The 18,809-nt window shown below is 39.8% G+C and overlaps 1 protein-coding gene across 3 annotated transcripts in view; it reads right to left on the bottom strand.

Moving 5' to 3' along the window:
* The window catches only part of B4GALNT3 (beta-1,4-N-acetyl-galactosaminyltransferase 3), a 153,131-nt gene that overhangs the window by 26,520 nt on the left and 107,802 nt on the right, over positions 1-18,809 (bottom strand). For all 3 annotated transcript variants that reach the window (XM_036760209.1, XM_036760207.1, XM_036760208.1), the window contains 2 exons: positions 15,355-15,458; positions 12,123-12,200 (listed from right to left, as the gene is read on the bottom strand). In XM_036760209.1, the coding sequence (XP_036616104.1) occupies positions 12,123-12,200; positions 15,355-15,458 (182 nt within the window). The remainder of the gene's footprint in view (positions 1-12,122; positions 12,201-15,354; positions 15,459-18,809) is intronic.

Raw genomic sequence — 18,809 nt, 5'->3', positions numbered from 1 at the left:
ACCCCTGCTTTAGTGGGTCCACGACCTCTCTACGAAGGGCACTCCAGCCATCAATGCAGATCTGACCCAGTCTGTGCCTTTTCATCCTGAATAATTCTTGTTCATGCCCTTCCATAAGTCCTTCCTAAGATCACATTTATCCTGTGCTTTAAGATCTGCAAAGCATGGCCCGAACGACCCAGGGATGTAGGCAGAGCCATAGCTGGGGTAGGACAGCTAGAACTTATGCTCCTTTAGCATGACATATTCCTTCAGCAGCAAAGGTGTGACTGAGCTCAGCATATGGTTGGCCTGAAAGAGAAGTTAAACTAGGAAGCTATCAGATAGCTCTGACTCCCCACCTGTTCCCCCCCATACCAGCTGCCGTAACCCAGGTGAGCTTCCTCACACTCATAGCAAGGCAGTACCTCAATATCCATAGGCTTCTGCCTGCTGATGCCAGTGTTCCAGGCTCCCTATTCTTCCCACACCTGGCCCTCAACTTAATTTGTCTTTAAAAAAAAAAAAACTGGGTTGAGAGTCCTTTTTGTTCTGCTTGCTCCAGGCACAGGAAAATGCTACTGTTGGCTCTGGATATGTCTAATGCTGGAGTCATTACCCCATTTTATGGATGAGAATACTGAATTTCAGACAAGTGAAATGACTTGCCCAGAGTCACACAACTCAGATGTACTGGATCTGAGTTACACTGAATCTGGTCAATGCAAGGAATGTTGAGCCTTTAGAAGACATCATTATCCAGGGAATGCAAGTGAGGGGCAGAGTGGGTCGGGATAAGGGGGGTGGGGGGAGGAATTGGCTGGGAGATTCCAAGGACAGGAAGAATGGGGGCATTGTGCTACGTCTCAGAAGTTCCTTAAGCCAAGTTTACAAGATTCCTCTGTCTCCTCCAAGCGGCTTCATTACTCCTTCCCGCTGAACTGCCTTCCCCTCCCAGCCCCCCACCCCAACACCCACTCTTCTGACTGGGTGACTTTAAGGGCAATGCTCCCTAAACCCACACACTTCCTGAGCTCCACCAAAGGACTACTACCCCGAGAATTCAGTCTGATTCATAGGTAAGACATTCCTACCATCGGTGGATTGAATAGTTTTGATTCAGGGGGAGGGGGCTGACTCCTTCCAAGGGGAGACAGTTACTGGGGGAAGCAGCAGAAGGGGTAGCCTGGGGAGGGAGAAGCAGAAAGGCGTGACCTCCCAGGAGGACTAGAGTCTACAGCAATTTCTGTTTCCAGAATTTTGAGAAGAGATGCTATCCCAGGGATTACTGGTACTTGGGTAGTTCCACTCTTAGAACTTTATCAGAAGTTTAGAATTAGAAACTTTATCAAGTTTCTAGTCCCCAGAAGTGGACCATAACTGACTATTTATGAGTCCTTGAGCTAACAGCCTTGCCCTGCTCTCTAGTTCTGGGTCGGACAAGGTTCTCTCACCAGCCCGTTTCTGATTTGTTTAATGCAGTATTTCACAGCACTCTTTATCTGGAAAGGGGCGAAGAACACTGCCAAATCAACATGGCTTTCTACCAGAGGATGGGAAGAAAGGTAGGCATGATTCTCCCCAATATACAGAAAAGGGAACAAAGACCTAGAAAAGAACACTGATTCCTCCAATAATTCTACTTTTTTATAGAGTGTTTTAAGGTTTGCCTTCCTCAAAACCATTTTGTGAAGCAAGGAATGCAAGTTAGCCCACCCCCATTTAATAAATGAGGCAAGCGAGGATCAGAGTGGTGAATCAACTTGGCAATGGTAAACTAGCTTCTAAGGCAGCTGGTGATAGAACGCTGAGCCCGGAGTCCCAGGTTCAAATATGGCCTCGGTCATTTACTAACCGTGTGACCCTGGGCGAGTCACTCAACTGCTCTGTGCCTCAGTTTCTTCAACTGTAAAATAGGGATAATAATGGCACCTACCTCCTAGGACTGTTGTGAGGATCAAGTGAGATTACATTTGTAAAAATGCACTTAGCACAGTGCCTGGCTGGCAGCAGGTGCTATATAAATATTAACTATGATGACGTCAGTGATGATGTCTGAGAACAGGTTCTTGAACCCAGGGCTCCTGCCTGCAAGTCCACGGATCTTTCCACTATATCATATTTTCTAGCACAAAGTGCATCTTTGGCAGGAACAAAAAAAAACACATAGAATTTTGTCCCCATTTAAATCATTATAAGTAAATGGTGTGTGGGACAAAAGACCACTGGCTCAAGTTAAAAAAAAAACAGAGATGTCTTGGTTTCTCAAGGTAGGAAAAAAAACCAGAAGCTTTATTTGATCGAGTCTCGAGAATTGGGCATCTCCCACTACCAGGGCGGAGATAGTAGTGAAGAGAGGCAAGCAAGGGGATATATATCCTTGTACAAACAATTCTAAGAAATTCCACCCCAGAGGCTGGACCCCTGTCCCCATTTGTGGGGACAGGTGGCCTCACAATCTAACCAGGGATAAGTTTTACCCAATACCAGCACAGAAACTACAGAATTACCTTATAGGGAAACTTTAATGTTAAGATGGCGGTTTGTAACTAGGCTAGGGGAGGGGGACAGGGGAATATCACCTGATTTCCCCGAAATTATATGATTTACAGGAAAACGAAACTTAGGCCTAATGAGGCCCACATCCTAACTAAATTTATACTATTTGAGTATCACCTTGCCTGAGTTATTGATAGGGAAGCTTTCACAATCTTGTATTCCATTCACAGCTGAGGTGACATCTATAAATCTAAAGAAGAAGGGGGAGAAAGATATTCCTAAAGGCTAAACAATCAGATTCCCACAGACTCAAATTAATCCCATTTCCCTTTTCTCTAAATATTGATTCTCAAACATTAATACATATTATATATATACATATACCCTGTAAAGTCTTCACACTTCATTCTCTCACTACCTCACACAATGGATAGATTAGTCTTCAGGCTTATCAAGGTTTGGATTAATCAACAAACCTTTCTATTATCAATGCTAGGTGGACAAATAGTCACCCCAGTATCACTTATCAGGTAGCCATCGACCACCTCTGTTCGGCTCTTCCTCCTCTGATCCTGACTGAGTAGCCTCTTCTTTTTTTGGTGGAAGATGTGGATACAAAAGAGACTCCTTTCTCTGGACCTAAATTTCTTCATCTGTAAAAGGCGAGGATTTTGACTTCTAAAGTCCCTACCTTCTCTGATTCTATGATCCTAGAAGAGTCCAGCTTCCCCTAAAGGAGAGGTGCTTCCTGCCTATTACACAGCTCTGGGTGTTCAGAGTTATTTCTTCTCTTTATCACATTATTCCACCCTTCAACCAGCTGACCCAGATTAAGATTCCCCTCTTCCCCTTGAGATCTTTTCTTATATTTTCCCTTTAAGTACTTCTTCTGTTCTTATTAGGACCACTCAATCCTCCCTGATAACCTGAAGAGTAGCAGGTGTTCCTTAATCTGGGGTCTGTGAATTTTTTAAAAAATATTTTGATAACTATATTTCAATACAACTTTATTTTCTGCATTTAAAAACATTACTCTGAGAAGGGTTCCATGGGTGAAGTCTGCCAAAGGGGTCCATTGTACAATAAAGGTTAAGACTCCCCCCAACCTAGTTCTTGTAACTTCTCCTCTGGAAGGGACACAGACATCCTATATCTTGACACACTGTGATTCCTGGCTGGTGTCTGAGAATCACCTCTGCCACAGAGGTCAAATTAAGGCAGGGGTGTACTGGCAAATGTTTAACAACTGGCTCTCTGTACAAAAGTTGGGTGCAGTGTACAGAAGACACACTTATAAATCAATTTTGCATTGTTAAAATGTTCTCTATCACTTTTTAAAATATAGACAATCGACAAAACAATAAATTTAGCCTTGATTTGTAGATGCTAAGGTGCAAATGAAAATTTAATAATTAGCTCTGGTTGGAGCTGACTCCAACACGCTCTTTGATCTCCACAATAAGAAGGGAAGCAGCTAAAGGAAAGATGTTGTTCTCCTTAGAAGCTTCTATCCTACTTCACTTTTTTCAGGAGAACATAGTCATTTACTACTAAAACTGCAACACCAATGGAACCAGGCAGCAAACACTTAGTTGAGTGTTAATGATTATCATTCATAACACAAATACTTCTCATTTGTAGATCATTTTATAAAGCAGCTTCAAATCATTTTATTTCTATCCTGTGAAATTTTATTATTCTAAATATTATTACTTTAACTTTATATATGAGGAAATAGAAGTTCAGAGAGTTCAGACAATTTGCCTAAGCTGAGAAAGACCTGAATCTTACTATCCTAATGGCAAGCCTCATGCTCTTTCTACGACATTCCATTCAGCTAATGGAGAAATCCCACCCCGACATTTCCTCTCTTGACTGGTAGGGCCCAGGCCAAGGAGTTCAATCAGCTGGCTGGCTAGGGGTGCCCTGAAGAAGGATTTTCTATAAGCATGCCATAAACTGTTACCTACAGGAAAAAAACACAATGTTTGAAAGGGCCAGCTTGGTTTCCAGAGCCTGCAGAAAGACTCTTAAATACTTAGTTCCATACTGGCCTGGTGAATCTGCTCAGTCAGAGGCTACTGGCCTTGAAACCTGACCCATCCAATCTTACCACACCTCCAGAAATAGGAAGATGAGGGTCCAGTCTCAGCTGAGAACTGTCCAATGCACCATTATCCTGAACATGTGAGGTAGGAGCACACAGCAGTGGACTTCGTGAGATACAGCTAGAAATTCACCATGAATGGCTTAAAAAAATGAAAGGTCCCTATTATATAGGTTAGTTTTTCCTAAAAAGCCAACGAAAGTATTGTTGAGGCTTCATTGGTCTGGGGGATCAGGGCTTGAACTATTGACCTAGATTCTTGGTCACCTAAGGCATAGAAGGACAGTGCACAGCTAGTTGGGGTTCCTCAAGCTTGGACTTCTCAATATTATATGACTAAACAAATCCTTCTAACCCAATGTTAGACAAATTCAGAGGTGAGGGAGTTGTGCCTTGCTGAATCAATGCTTTATCTTTGGTGAATAGCCTTTTCCATGCTATTGTTGAGTAAATTTCCTTTTGTTAAATATTACAAGATCTACAGATGTTTAATTTCACTCAAATCCTGAGTCTGAACCACTGGACCAGCCTGAGTTGAATCAGGCCTGGCCTGAACCAACATGAGAACCCTTTACCATTTTGTGTGAGCAGAATCTTTGTTGTACATCTATAACTGTTTAGAGCCCCTAATGAATGTTTTGGGGATTTGAAGGCTAATCTACTTGTTACTTTTGATACCAGAAAACTAAATAAAAGTTAACAGAGACAACTTTTCAGATCTGTAAGAGGCATATGATGAGTCAATTTGATCTAAGTCCTGTAAATGAATTCAAACCCACTAGCCTAGGGAACAAATCAATCAACCAACACCGGAAATTTGAAGACAACTTAAAGGTCATCTAGTCTATTATGTACCTGAAGAATGATCCCTTCTGACAATCTCCAATGAATGGTCACCAAGCCTATCTGGATTCCTTTAGCAGTACTAAATATACCATCTTCTAAAAAAGCTTCTTCTTCAGGTCAAGCATTCTCCATTATCTCAACCATTTCACATACAGTCAAGCAACCAACCATCAAGTGTTCACAAGTGCCTACTATGTGCTAGGCACTATGTCAGGTGCTGGACATAGAAAGGCAAAAAAAAAAAACCCCAAATAGTCTCCGCTCTCATTCTATTAAGAGAAACAACATGTATGCATATAAATAAATTCAAGGTAATTTTGGCAAGTGGGGGAGGAAGCTGGGGGAAACTGGGAGGGGTCTCATGTAGAAGGTAAGCTCTGAGCAAGTTAAGGGATTCTGCAAGGTGGTGGTGGTGGTGGAGAAAGAGGACACTCCAGGCGTGGGAGACAGAGTGTACAAGCCGTGGAGATAAGATCTGTGAGGAACAACAAGTAAGCCAATTTAGCTGGACCAAAGAACAAGTCTCCTCATCACGCTGATCACCCTCCTCACAACATTCTCTAATTTGTCAACATTCCTCTTAAAATGTGGTGTCCAGCGCTGAACATAACACTTTAGGGACAGCCTGACTAAGGTTAGATGGAACACTCTTTGGTATAGGGCTAGAAGTGCTGGCTATAGTAATAAAAAAAGAAGAAGAAACCGAGGGAATAATCTTAGGCAAAGAAGAGACAAAAGGATCACTTTTTGCAGATGACATAGTGGTTTACTTAAAGAATCCTAGTAAGTGAACTATAACTGAAACAATAGCTCCAGCAAAGTTGCAGGATATAAAAGAAATCTGCATAAATTCTCAGTGTTTCTGTACATTGCCCACAAAATTCAGCAGAAAGAGACAAATTTGAAATCACTACCAAATGTACAAAATACCTGGGAGTCTACCTACCAAGACATATATGAAAACTATATAAAACACTCTTTACAGAAATTATGAAACTATACAATACTCTTTACAGAAATACAGGACTAAGTAACCGGAGAAATAATACTCACTCGTGGCTAGAACAAGCTAATATAAAACTAATGACAATATTACATAATTTAGTTTAATTATTCAGTGCTTCATTGAACTACCAAAGAATTTTGTAAAGACGATAACAAAATTCATCTATAAGAACAAAAAGCCAAGAATCTCAAGGGAAATAGCGGACAAAAAGGGATGGGGTAGGGAAAGGTGGCCTAGAAGTCGCAAATTTCAAATTGCAAAATAATAATCATCGAAATGATTTAGTACTTAATTTAGTAAATTAGCTTAGAAATGGAAAGGATGATCAGTGGAAGAAATTAGGTATAGAAGATACAGAAGCAACCACATATATTCAGGGTGTACCTTGAGACATTTTTTTTGGACCCGGCCAACGTGAGAATTTGTTTTGCTTGACAATGCATATTTGTTATGAGGCTTTTTGTTTTTCTTTCTTTTTCAATGGACAGGGGTAGGGCGAGTGGGAAGGAAAGGTGAATTTTCATTCATTGAAAAAATAAAATTTTAAAAAAGAAGAAAAAAATCACTATTTGACAAAAACTGCTGGGAAATCTGGAAAGCAGTCTGTCAGAAACTCGATAGGGAACATCTCATACCATATACCAAGATGAGCTCTAAATGGATACATGACTTTTGCCTAAAGGATGACATCACAAAAAATTAGAGACACAAGAAGAAATTACCTTTCAGATCACTGGATGGGGGTGAGTTCATAATCAACTAAGGGATAGAGAGGATCACAAAAAGTAAGATGGACAATCCTGATTACAGAAAATGTAGAAGTTTTTGTACAAATAAATCAATGTGATGAAGAATAGAAGTGGAACTATAAACTAAGAAAATACCTTTCCAGAAAATTTCTTTCATAAAGTCCTCATTTATAAGATTTATAAGAAACTGATTCAAGTTTGTCAGAATAAGAGCAAATCCCCAATTGATAGATGGTCAAAAGATGCACAGGAAGTTTTCAGAGGAAGAAATCAAAGGTATCAAAATCCACATTAAAAGTATTCTGCTCTGAAATTCTACTTCCTACTCATCAGCTTGGCAAAGCTGACCAAAGGAAAAAAAAAAAGGAAAATGACCAATGTTAGCTAGGCTTGTGGGAAAACAGACATATCAATTCACTTTTGGCAGGGCTGAGAATTGTTCCAGATATTCAAGAAAGCAATTTGGAACTCTGCCCTCAAAGTTACTAAGCTGTGCATACTTTTTGACGCAATGATAGCACTATTACTATCCCTGAGAGATCAAAGAAAGAGGAAAGGACTCAGATGTACAAAAATATTTTTAGATGTTCTTTTTAAAAATTTAATTCATTTTTATGACCCAAAATCTATCTTTTCTTTCCCGTTCCCCACTTGAACAACAAGAACAAAAAGAAAAACTCTTGTAACAAATATGCATGATCAGGCAAAATAAATTCATGCACTGGCCATGTTTTGTTTAACCATGTATATTTATCACAAAAGTTTTGTCTTTCCTTTTTCTCATTTGGGGGTGGGAAGGAAAGAAAATAGACTTTTGATTTAAAAAATTAAATTGAAAAGGAAAAAAACAGATTATAAGGATTCCATCAAGACAGTCCAAGTGTATGTGGGTTTGTGTGTGTGTATATGTGGGTATGTATGAGTGGGTATATATGTTGTGTATGTAGGTATGTGTGTATACATGGACAATCTTCCCAATGTGCTATATGCTTTCCTCTAGGTCTTTTCATGTTGTGATATGTGTGTAGACACATATGTACTTGCATACATACATATGATTTTATATGTGTGTATACATGTGTATATTACTAGATATACACACATATAGTGAATGAGTTACATAATTACTAAGTGAATGAATAAGAAACTTTGAGCACCTCTTATGTATTGTATATGTTGAATCTCCCATTAGAATGTAAGCACTTTGAAGGCAGGGGCTGTCTCTATTTTGTATTTGTATCCCCAACTTAGCACAAGTATTACACATACAGAAGTTATTCAGTGGATGGTTTTCCTCATGTATTCATCATTCATATGTTGTTTGTTGTTCAGTCATATATGAAGTTCTGTGCCCCATTTGAGGTTTTCTTGGCTTTCTTTACTGGTTTTCTTTTCTTTACTGGGGCGATTTGCCATTTCCTTCTCCAACTCATTTTACAGATGGGGAAACTGAGGCAAATAAGGTCAAAGGACTTGGCACAGGGTCACATAGCTAGTAAGTGTTTGAGGCTAGATTTGAACTCAGGTCTTTCCTGATTCAAGACCCTGAGTTTTATTTACTATACCACTTAGCAACCCTCATCATTCATTACTGAATGTTTATTAGCTTAGAATCCCACTGTTCAAAGATATGCTTAATAGCTAATGCAATAAAAGTGTGGTTTCATGAGGAAAAATCAAAGAATGTCAAAATCTTGTGAAGTGAGTGCCAAATATTGTAAAAACAAATGACTATAGCAAAAGGAGGCTGTATTGAATATTACACATTTTTAAAAAAATGTATAAAGTTTATAGAAGCTAATTTAATTATCCTATAAAAAGTCCATACTTGCTTGAAAATTATAGAGAATACAAGATCCCACTGTGATTAGTATTAGCAGATTATAAAAAGGAATTTGGCTCTGGGACAAAATATAGCCTTAAAACTCTCTTCCAAGAAGATATCTTCCATGCATAGGTTAAGATTATTAAAAAAAATTTTTATACATACAACCACAGAGATAACTTTGTTGTACAATCAATATCAAATAAGGAATAAAACAGGGAAATATATGTTAGCTAAAGGTGTTTGCCATAATCATGGAGAATGTACTGTCCAAATGGAAAAAGGGTTTTCTATAGATGGAAATAGGGTGCATGTTGTTGGAGTCAAAAAGACCTACACTGGAATCCTTACTAGCTTGGTGATCATGTAACTTCTCTGTTCTCAGTTTCCTCATCTGTAAAATGGAGATAATAATACCAAATCAGATAATATATGTAAAATACTTTGCAAGTTTTAAAGTGCTATGTCAATGTTAGCTCTGGGCAGCTAGGTGGTCCAGTGGATAGAGTTCTAGGCCTGAAGTCAGGAAGACTCATCTTCATGAGTTCAACCTGACCTCAGACACTTACTAGCCATGTGACCCTGGGCAAGACTCTTAATCCTGTTTGCCTCAGTTTCCTCATCTGTAAACTGAGCTGGAGGAGGAAATGACAAAACACTCCAGTATTTTGCCAAGAAAATCCCAAATACAGTCACAAAGAGTCAGACAGGACTGAAATGACTGAGCATCAGCAACAATAAATGTTAGCTATTGCTATTTCTACAATTAGAGGATGATAATGGTCCTCTTTGTGTCTAATATTGAGCGAGCCGTATCTAACCCAAGAATAAAAGGGAGCTTACTTAATGAGATTCATAACCATTCAAAAAAATTTAATTTAAACATATACATAGAACACAAAGAGCAAATGGATGAAGAATGTTATTGTCCCAAATACATAGATTACAGGGAGTCTACTAAGTTTGTGTGTGTGTGTGTGTGTGTGTGTGTGTGTGTAATTGTGCTAAGACTTCTGGGACACGGAACAAACATACACACACTTTTATATACCTGTGTATATTACACATACCATATATGCATGTCCATACACGTGTCTATTCACAAATGTAAGACGTGTGTATATCGTTCCAGCTTCATACAAATATGCACAAACCACGTGTACATGTCCATACACATGTCTATTCACATACATAAGACATGTGTGTATATGTTTCTATCTTTACAAAGCATGCATATATTATTATTATATATGATATTGAAATTTTCAATTTTCTATATATTATATATAATTAGTATTATATATAAGTATATGTGCACATTATTCCTGTTTACACACAAACATGCACACATGTATATAAACATGTGTATAACACTGAGCAAGTTGCATCAAACCCAAGAATAAAAGGAAGCTTACTTAATGAGATCCATAACCATGCAAAAAAAAATTCAATCTAAACATATACATACAACACAAAGAACAAATGGATGAAGAATGTTATTGTCCCAAATATATAGATTATAGGGAGTCTACTGTGTAAGTTCACGTGTGTGTGTGTGTGTGTGTATGTAAGTGCAATTGTGCTAAGACTTCTGGGACACAGCACAAACATACACTTTTATACACATATGCTTATTACGTATACACCATATATACATGTCCATACACATGTCTACCCACACATGTAAGACACATGCATATAAGTTTCTATCTTCACACAAACATATACACATTATGCATACTTATAAAGAAACACGTATGTGCACAATGCCTGTTTATACATAAACATTCACATACTTATATAAACATATGTATATACAGAAATAGAAAATGCAAATAGAAAATGAAATCCCATAGGAAGAAATCAAGCAAATTACATTTTACATTTACAACATTGCATAGCATTTTCAATAATCCTAAATTATTCTCTGAAACATTTTTACTACAAATATGTTCCCAATTATTCAGTGAATTCAATTCAAGACACATTCTAGTGACACAATGTGATTAGGAATCACTGTAATCTCTAAGGAATCTACGTAGCAGGCAACACAAAAATCACAATGGAGAAGCCTGGAAAACATTACCAAAGATGTGCCCAAAGGAGCATAAAATATATCATCTAAGAAATGTGTGATCAGAAAAGGAGGTGGGCAAGTATCTAGAGTAAGGAATAACAGGTGGAGAGCTTGAGGACTGCCCTGGCATCTACACAATGCAAATAGGAAGGTCTACAGCATATTGGGAGGATCCTTTGTGGACAGTGTATTAGAGAGGTTGAGAGTCCGTGGGATGAGAAGATGCAGATGGATTGTGATCGAAACAGCTAAAGGGAATACCCACTCAACGAACCCACCGAAATATTTGTAGATGGTTTTGTGGCAGGCTTCCCTGTTCACATAAGCTCACTGTGTACTTCTGGGGTCTTTTCTGTGTGTCCAGTATCTGTCTCCCTGAGGAAAAACTTATTGCTATTAAGTTTTAGTAAGTTATATTGAATAGGATTTGGAGGAATTGTGAATCAGGGGACAAAAACTTAAAACTTAAAAAAATCTAACATGATCTTAAAACCAAAACTGCTGTGCTCCCCAGTAGTGGGTAAGGCTGTTTGGAGGTAGAGGACACTACAAAGTCAGAGTTGTTATTTCAAAAGAGCTGTGTGATTCTGGGCAAGATTTTCACTTCTCTTTCACCTTTCAATTCCCTCTCTGTAAAATGGGGACATATTATCTACTACTGACCCTATGCCTACTGGAGGAAAATTCAATGATAACTTCTATCCCCAGCAATAAAAATTCTCAATAATAATAATTTATTCACTAGAGTGTGGTATGGTGCAAAGAGCATTTGGATTTGGGTTCAGGTCTGGGTTCAAACTTCTGGCTTCCACAAGTCATGACATCACTCCTGCAAGTGTCCATGGCTTCTCAAACCCAGTGTAAAATGAAAGGATTGGATTGCATCATGTCTAAGGTCTTTGAGCTCTAAAATCCCAACTTTGTATGATGCAAAAATGCCTAGGAAACATCTTCTGTTATCCTCTGCCCTAAAATTATTTTTAAAAGAACAGAAAAGAGACAGGAAAGTTCAGATGTCACAATGAGCATCCCACCTCTGAGATCCAGGGAACAGGCTTGTTCCATTGCTGGTAGCTCTCACTTCTGACCCCACCTCTGTCTGGATCTTGGACCTGGGCCACCAAGCACCATCACAGCAGAGAACAAAACCAAAAGGAAAACAGTGAGTATGGCAGAAATAAGGCAAGAAGGGGAGAAGGGTGTGAGAAAAAGGCAGGATTTGGAAGAAGTGTTGATGATTAAAGCCTTTAGCTTCAGGGTCATGCTTTACTGAAGTTGGTGATTCAAATGAACAACAAATAAGTGCCCAAAGTCCTCAGAGCCTCGAATTAGACATTTTGGTGGAATGTAGAAAGTGACGTAGTTCCTAACCTCAGGGAAATCTCAGCATTAAGGCCCATGACAAAAATCACTCTAATTGTAGCCTGGTTTGCAACTTTTTTATGTGCTTACCATCTTGGATGTGGTGATCCTATGTGCATGTTTACCTTCTCCAATTACGTGCTGAGCTCCCTGAAGAGAAGTTAAATATCTTCCTATTTCCTACATTTCCCTTCTTCCCCAATCTAGAATTAGAGAATTTCGAAGTTGGAAGAGACCTCAGAGGTAGTTTAGTCCAACTCATAATGAAACGGGAATCTACTCAGTTACATCCCTATCACTCATTCTCTGATTGTAGACTTCCAGCAAGAGGGAATTCACCAAGCTCTTACAGAAGCCCATTTCACTTTTCAACAACTCTAATTGTCAAGACTTTTTCCGTATATAAAGCTAAAATGTACTTCTCTGAATTTTCTACCCATTATTCCTAGTTCTGTCTTCAGGCCAGAGAGAACAAGTTTGATCTTTCTTCCACAGTATGGCCTGCAGAGATTTGAAGACGCTACATATCAAGTACTGTCCTAGGCAGTGGAGATGCAGAGACAAAAAAAAGCAAGGAATACATAAGATTTAAACATCTCTAAGCTAACCATACCAGTTTCCTTAACTAGTTTTCATATGGCATGGTTTCTAACCCACTTGCCACCTTGGTCACACATCTCTGTGTATACCCTAGTCTATCAATATCCTTCCTGTGTCAGTGAGAAGAATCGATTGTTCTTTCTGCTACCCTGCTTTACCTTCCCCACCCCACCCCCAAAGGATCAAAGAATTAGAGCCTGCAGGAACTCAGTGAATCATCTAGTCCTTCATTTAAAAAATGAGGAAACTGAGTCCCAGAGAGGTGGTTGCTGTTGTTCAGTCATTGTTTCAGTCATATGTGTCTGACTCCTTGTGACCCCATTTGGGGTTTTCTTGGCAAAGTTACTGGAGCAGTTTGCCATTTCTGTCACTAGCTCATTTTACAGATGAGGAAATTGAGGCAAACAGACTAAGTGGCTTGCCCAGGGTCACACAATTAGTAAGTGTCTGGGGCTGGATTTGAACTCAGGAAGGGGAGTGTTCCTGACTCCACACCTGGTGGTCTAACCACTAAGCCACCTAGGTGCTTCAAAGAGGTTAAGTTCTTCAAATGCAGCCCAACCTATGTCTCTCCAGATTATTTCTCCACCTCTGCCCCAGTGGCCTTCTCATGTTGGCAACCTGCCCCTATGAGCTCCTCCTTCAGTTAGGGGTTTCCTCTCTGGAGTCTCCATTTAGGGAAACATGCATGCCAGCCACGCTCATTTCAAAGCTGTCCCAGTCCATGACTCCCTAGACGACATCTCCATCTTTGTTTTCATGAAGGTACTTTTCCCCCCTTCCAGAATTCCAGCTCCCCTTATGTGCTGTCTTTATATGCTGCAACCCCCCACCCCTATTAGAACACAAGCTCCTTACTATGCCCAAAGTGCTATAAAAATGTGCATAGCATTTGACCCTTCAATACCACTTCTAGGGCTGTGTCCCAAAGAGATCATACAAATGGGAAAACAACCCACATGTAAAAAATATTTATAGCAGCTCTTTTTCTGGTGGCAAAGAACTGGAAATTGAGGGGAGGTCCATCAACTGGAGAATGGCTGAACAAGTGGTGGTATATGAATGTAATGGAATACTATACTACTGTAAGAAATGATGGGCAGGTAGACTTCAGAAAAACCTGGAAAGATTTATATAAACTGATGCTGAATGAAGTGAGCAGAACCAGGAGAACATTGTGCATAGCTACAGCCACATTGTGCAGTGACTAACTGTGATAGACTTGGTTCTTCTCAGCAATGCAAGGTTCTCAGACAACTCCAAAAGGCTCATGATAGAAAATGCTATCCACATCCAGAGAAAGAATTACAGAGTCTGAATGCAAGTCGAAGCATACCATTTGCTCTCTCTCTTTTTTGTTTTGTTTCTTCTTTCTCATGGTTCATTTAATTGGTTGTAATTCTTCTTTGCAACATGACTAATGTGAAAATACAATTAATAGGCCATCTTGGGGACGGGGGGTGGGAGAGAAGGGGAGAAAATTTGAAAATCAAAAGCGTGTGGAACTGAATGTTGTAAACTAAAAATAAATGAAAAAATTTAAAGGAAAAAAAAAGAAACATGATGGATTCGGTTTGGAAAAAAAAAAGAATGTAAGCTCCTTGAGGGTAGTGATTGTCTTTTGTTTTCATTTTTTTTAATTAAATTTTCTTTTCTTTTCAAACAAAAATCAGATTTTTCTTCCACCTACTTTCCCCCATCCCACTGAGAAAGCAAGAAAAACCAAATCCCCATTACAAGTGAGTGTCTTTCTTTTTGTATTTGTATTCTAAGTACTTATGCACAGTGCTTGGGACACAGAAAATGCTTAATAAATTCTCTCTCTCTGTCTCTCAAGATCCCCTTTCTATCTCTTTTCTCTCTTTCCCTTCTCTCTCTCTCTCTCTCTCTCTCTCTCCCCCCCCGCCCCCCCCCGTGCCCCAATTTAACCAAAGTCACACAATTAGTAAGTGGTAAAGGTAGGATTCAAACCTAGATCCTCTGATTTCAAATTTGGTCCTATTTCTATTAAAGGAAGCTAAAGTCAATCTGGGAAAACCCTTCCCCAGCTCTATTCATGGGCTTCAGAGTGAACAGGGGACAAGATTGACCAGCCTTCCTCAAACGAGATGGGAGATGTTCATGAAGCATATAAAGTTTCCAGGGGCTCAGGCCTATGCTTGCCTCTTCACTCTTCTACTGAAGGAGAGTGAAAAAGTAGAGGTCTCCCCACTGGTTGGGGGAATGACAAGGGAAGCCCCAGGTACCTGGGAAGAGATATGATCTCTCTGAGGAGAGGAGACCTAAGCTAACACTTGTACTTACCTTGAAGTCCTGCCTCTGGGGATGATAGAACTTGAGATCTGGATGCACAGCAGGAATGTTTCTGTTAGCCAGAGCCTTGGCCAGTTCTCTCCAACTGCTGTATCCTGTGGAGCAGAATGATAAGAAAGGTCAATAGAACCTCAAAACTCAATTAACATTCTGCAAAGTTCCTGGAAAAAAAACCACCTGCAGAAACGATTTCTTCTACCTCACCTGCTAAAACTTCCTCAAATGTTGAAAACAATTCATTATTTTCCCTCCGTTAGTCTCACCCCTCCTCTTGACTTCCATGTTTCTGTCAAAGGCACCACCATTTTTCCGATCACCCAACTACAGGTTTGTAATAACTGAGGCACCTTCAACTCTTCATTTTCATTCACTCCCTATTTCCAATGAGCTGCCAAATCTTACCAATTCCCCACCCTCAATTCCCCTTCTCTCCACTCATAATTAAGCCACTGTAGTTCAAGCCCTTATCGCCTCTCACTTGGACTCCTGAAATAACATCCTAATTGGTCTTTCTGATTCCAACCTCTCCTCCTCTCAAATTCATCTTCCATACAGCTGCCAGAATGATATTTCTAAAGCACAGGTCATTCTCTTGCTTTAGACCAGTGGTATCAAACCCAAGATGGAAAGGAGACCCACTAAAACAGGGATGGGGAAGCTTTGGCCTCAAAACCACATGTGTCCTTCTAAGTTCTTGGGTTTGGCCTTTTGACAGAACATATTCTTTTTTTAAGGAGATTTGTTCAGTGAAGTTCAGATGCCGTCAAAGGGCCATGCTTGGCCACATGTGGCCTCAAGGCTACAGGTTCCTCACCCCTGCACTAAACCATACACAAGGATTCTGGAAGGTTGCATATTGACTTAGAAAACCATTTATTAACATTATTTTCTACTGTACTTTTTCCCTAGGGCATCAGACCTGGAGTCAGGAAAACTCATCTTCCTGAGTTCAAATCTAGCCTCAGACACGTACTATTCATGTGACTCTGGAGAAGTCACCTGTTTGCCTCAGTTTGCTCATCTGTAAAATGAGCTAGAGAAGGAGGTGGCAAGCCACTCCAGTATCTTTGCCAAGAAAACCCCAAATGGGGTCATGAAGAGCCAGATACGACTAAAACAACTGAACAACAAAAATTATATTTTTATTTTTCTATTCCATTTTAATTTTGTAGGAGCTGTGGGGAGTGTTGAGGCCTATTCTTCCTGTGTCTGACATTTCTGCTCAAGAAATTTCAGTCACAAATAGTGTCTCCCTATTGTATCTAGGATAAACTACAAATGTTTGGCATTTAAAGCCCTTCACAACCTGGCACTGGCCTATCTTTCCAGGCTGGTTACTTATGATTCTGCCTCCTAACACTTTACCTTCCAGCCAAAGTGCCCTTTTGCTGTTCCTCATGCATGGCATCCCTTCTTCCTCCTCTGTGTTTTTGCATTATGTTATCCGCCCCCCCTCCCAGGCCTGGAATGTATGCCTTTCCCACCTCTTGGAATTCCTAGCTCCTTTCCGGATTTAAATCAAGTGCTACCTCCTACACGAAATCTTGCCATATTGGCCAGTTGTTAGTATATTCTAACTCCTGAAATGACTTTGTATTTATTTTTTTATCAACATTTTGTATTTATTTAGCAGAGTATGTATTGTTTCCCTCCAGTAGAATGAAAGGTCTTTGAAGCCAGGGACTGTTTTGTTTCAGTCTTTGTATCCCTAGTACCTTGTGCATAATAGTAGGGGCTTAATAAATGTTTGTTGAAACATTTATTGATGAAACTGTGGAACAAGGAGGCTGATCAATTTATTCAAGATCAGCATGTCCATCAGTAGCAGTGATAGGATGTGAATCTGCATCTCATTAAAGCACACTGTCTTTCAGAAGCATGACCTAGACAAGGACCAAGTGTGATGAAAATGGATTTCTCTACTTCTGTCCTAAAAATAACTTCAGATCAAACCTTCTCAGAGCTAATTGTTGTCAAAGGCAGAAAAAGGGAAGGTAATGATGGAAAGCAAGGTAATTCCCCTTCTCATCTTAAGCCTCTCTCCTGAAAGAGCTTCCCCACTTCATTCAACATCTCAGCTGCACCTTAGGAAAGCCAAGGAGGCATTAGGATCCAAAATAGAAATCCCTTCTCCGCTGCTCAGAATCAGTCATGCCCAGCTGGATGGGTCTAGAGCTGAGGGAGGTACAGAGTGGGTGGGCCAGGGTTTAATGTTTATCAAACACATTTATAAGCTGCTGGGTGATGGGAAATCAGGAAGCCAGCTGCTGGGATACTGCTGGAAGCTACCCTTCAGGCTCTTGGCTGGGGGACTTGTGACAAGATCTATCCCAGGGAAGGCAAAAGATTAAGCCTCAAAGGCAAGAGGAACTGAGAAAACAAACTTGAAATCACTACTAGGTACACACGCTCACACAGAGTTCATGCAGACACTTCTATCCAAACGGAAAAGGCTCAGCTGAGCACACTAAGACATTAACTGGGGGCTTTTACATAAGGTAGGGAATAATAAGACCTAATTAAGCAGCCAGAACTGCTCCTTCTTCCTAAAGAAAAGTGCAGGTTATGCTCTCAGGGAGAAAAAAAATCTATATGTACATATACATACATATACATATAAATACATACATATATACAAATCTATATACACATATATATATGAAGTTTTTTAAAAGTTTAATTTAGATTAAATTTTTCTTTATAATTTTCTTAAGTCTAGACAATTTTAAAAAATAAATCAAGTCTTGATTTGTTAAAAAAAAACAAAACGGTGCAGGCTACCTGTGGATTCCGAGGAAAATGCCCTAATGCCCTCCTGTCCAGAGAGAGCTTCTGAATATGTTCATCAAAGGTCAGAATGAGCCCTAGAAGCTGACGTTGGTCTCCATCACTATCATCGTTATCCTGAGAAGCAGCAAGATGCAGTGGGGGAGACAAGTTTAAACTGGAGCCTGCAGAAAGCTGCATTTGCATTCTGTCTTTGCCACTTACCAGCTATAGAAGGAGTCATGAGGGCCCAGCCTCTCTGGATTTCAGTTCCCTCATTGTAAAAGGGTAATAATGATATAGGACTGACCCCATGGGGCTGTTGCAAGGATAAAATGAAATGATCTGTGCACAGTACTCCACAAGCCTTAAAGGGCCATGTGAATATCAGTTATTATCATCATACCAATTAACATTTATATCAATGCAACTATTTGACGGAGGCAACATAGTATAGTGGAAAGGGTTTTGGGACTTGGAATCAAAAGGCTCAGGTTCGAATCCAAGCTTTGCCATTTCCTAGCTGTGTGACCTTGGTTAAGTTACTTAACCTCTCTGAAACTCAGTTTCTGTTTCAACAATCTGGCTAGCAGCTGCTGTGGGAGTGAAAGACCAACACAAGCCCAACAACAAGAACACTGCCAGCATAGGTTCTTTTGATCTGCTTTAGTAAGGAAAGC

The sequence above is a fragment of the Trichosurus vulpecula genome, chromosome 5, assembly GCF_011100635.1.
Source record: "Trichosurus vulpecula isolate mTriVul1 chromosome 5, mTriVul1.pri, whole genome shotgun sequence".
NCBI classification, from domain to species: Eukaryota; Metazoa; Chordata; class Mammalia; order Diprotodontia; family Phalangeridae; genus Trichosurus; species Trichosurus vulpecula.
Note: the sequence above shows the minus strand (reverse complement) of the source record. Positions and strands in the feature narration are given on the sequence as shown.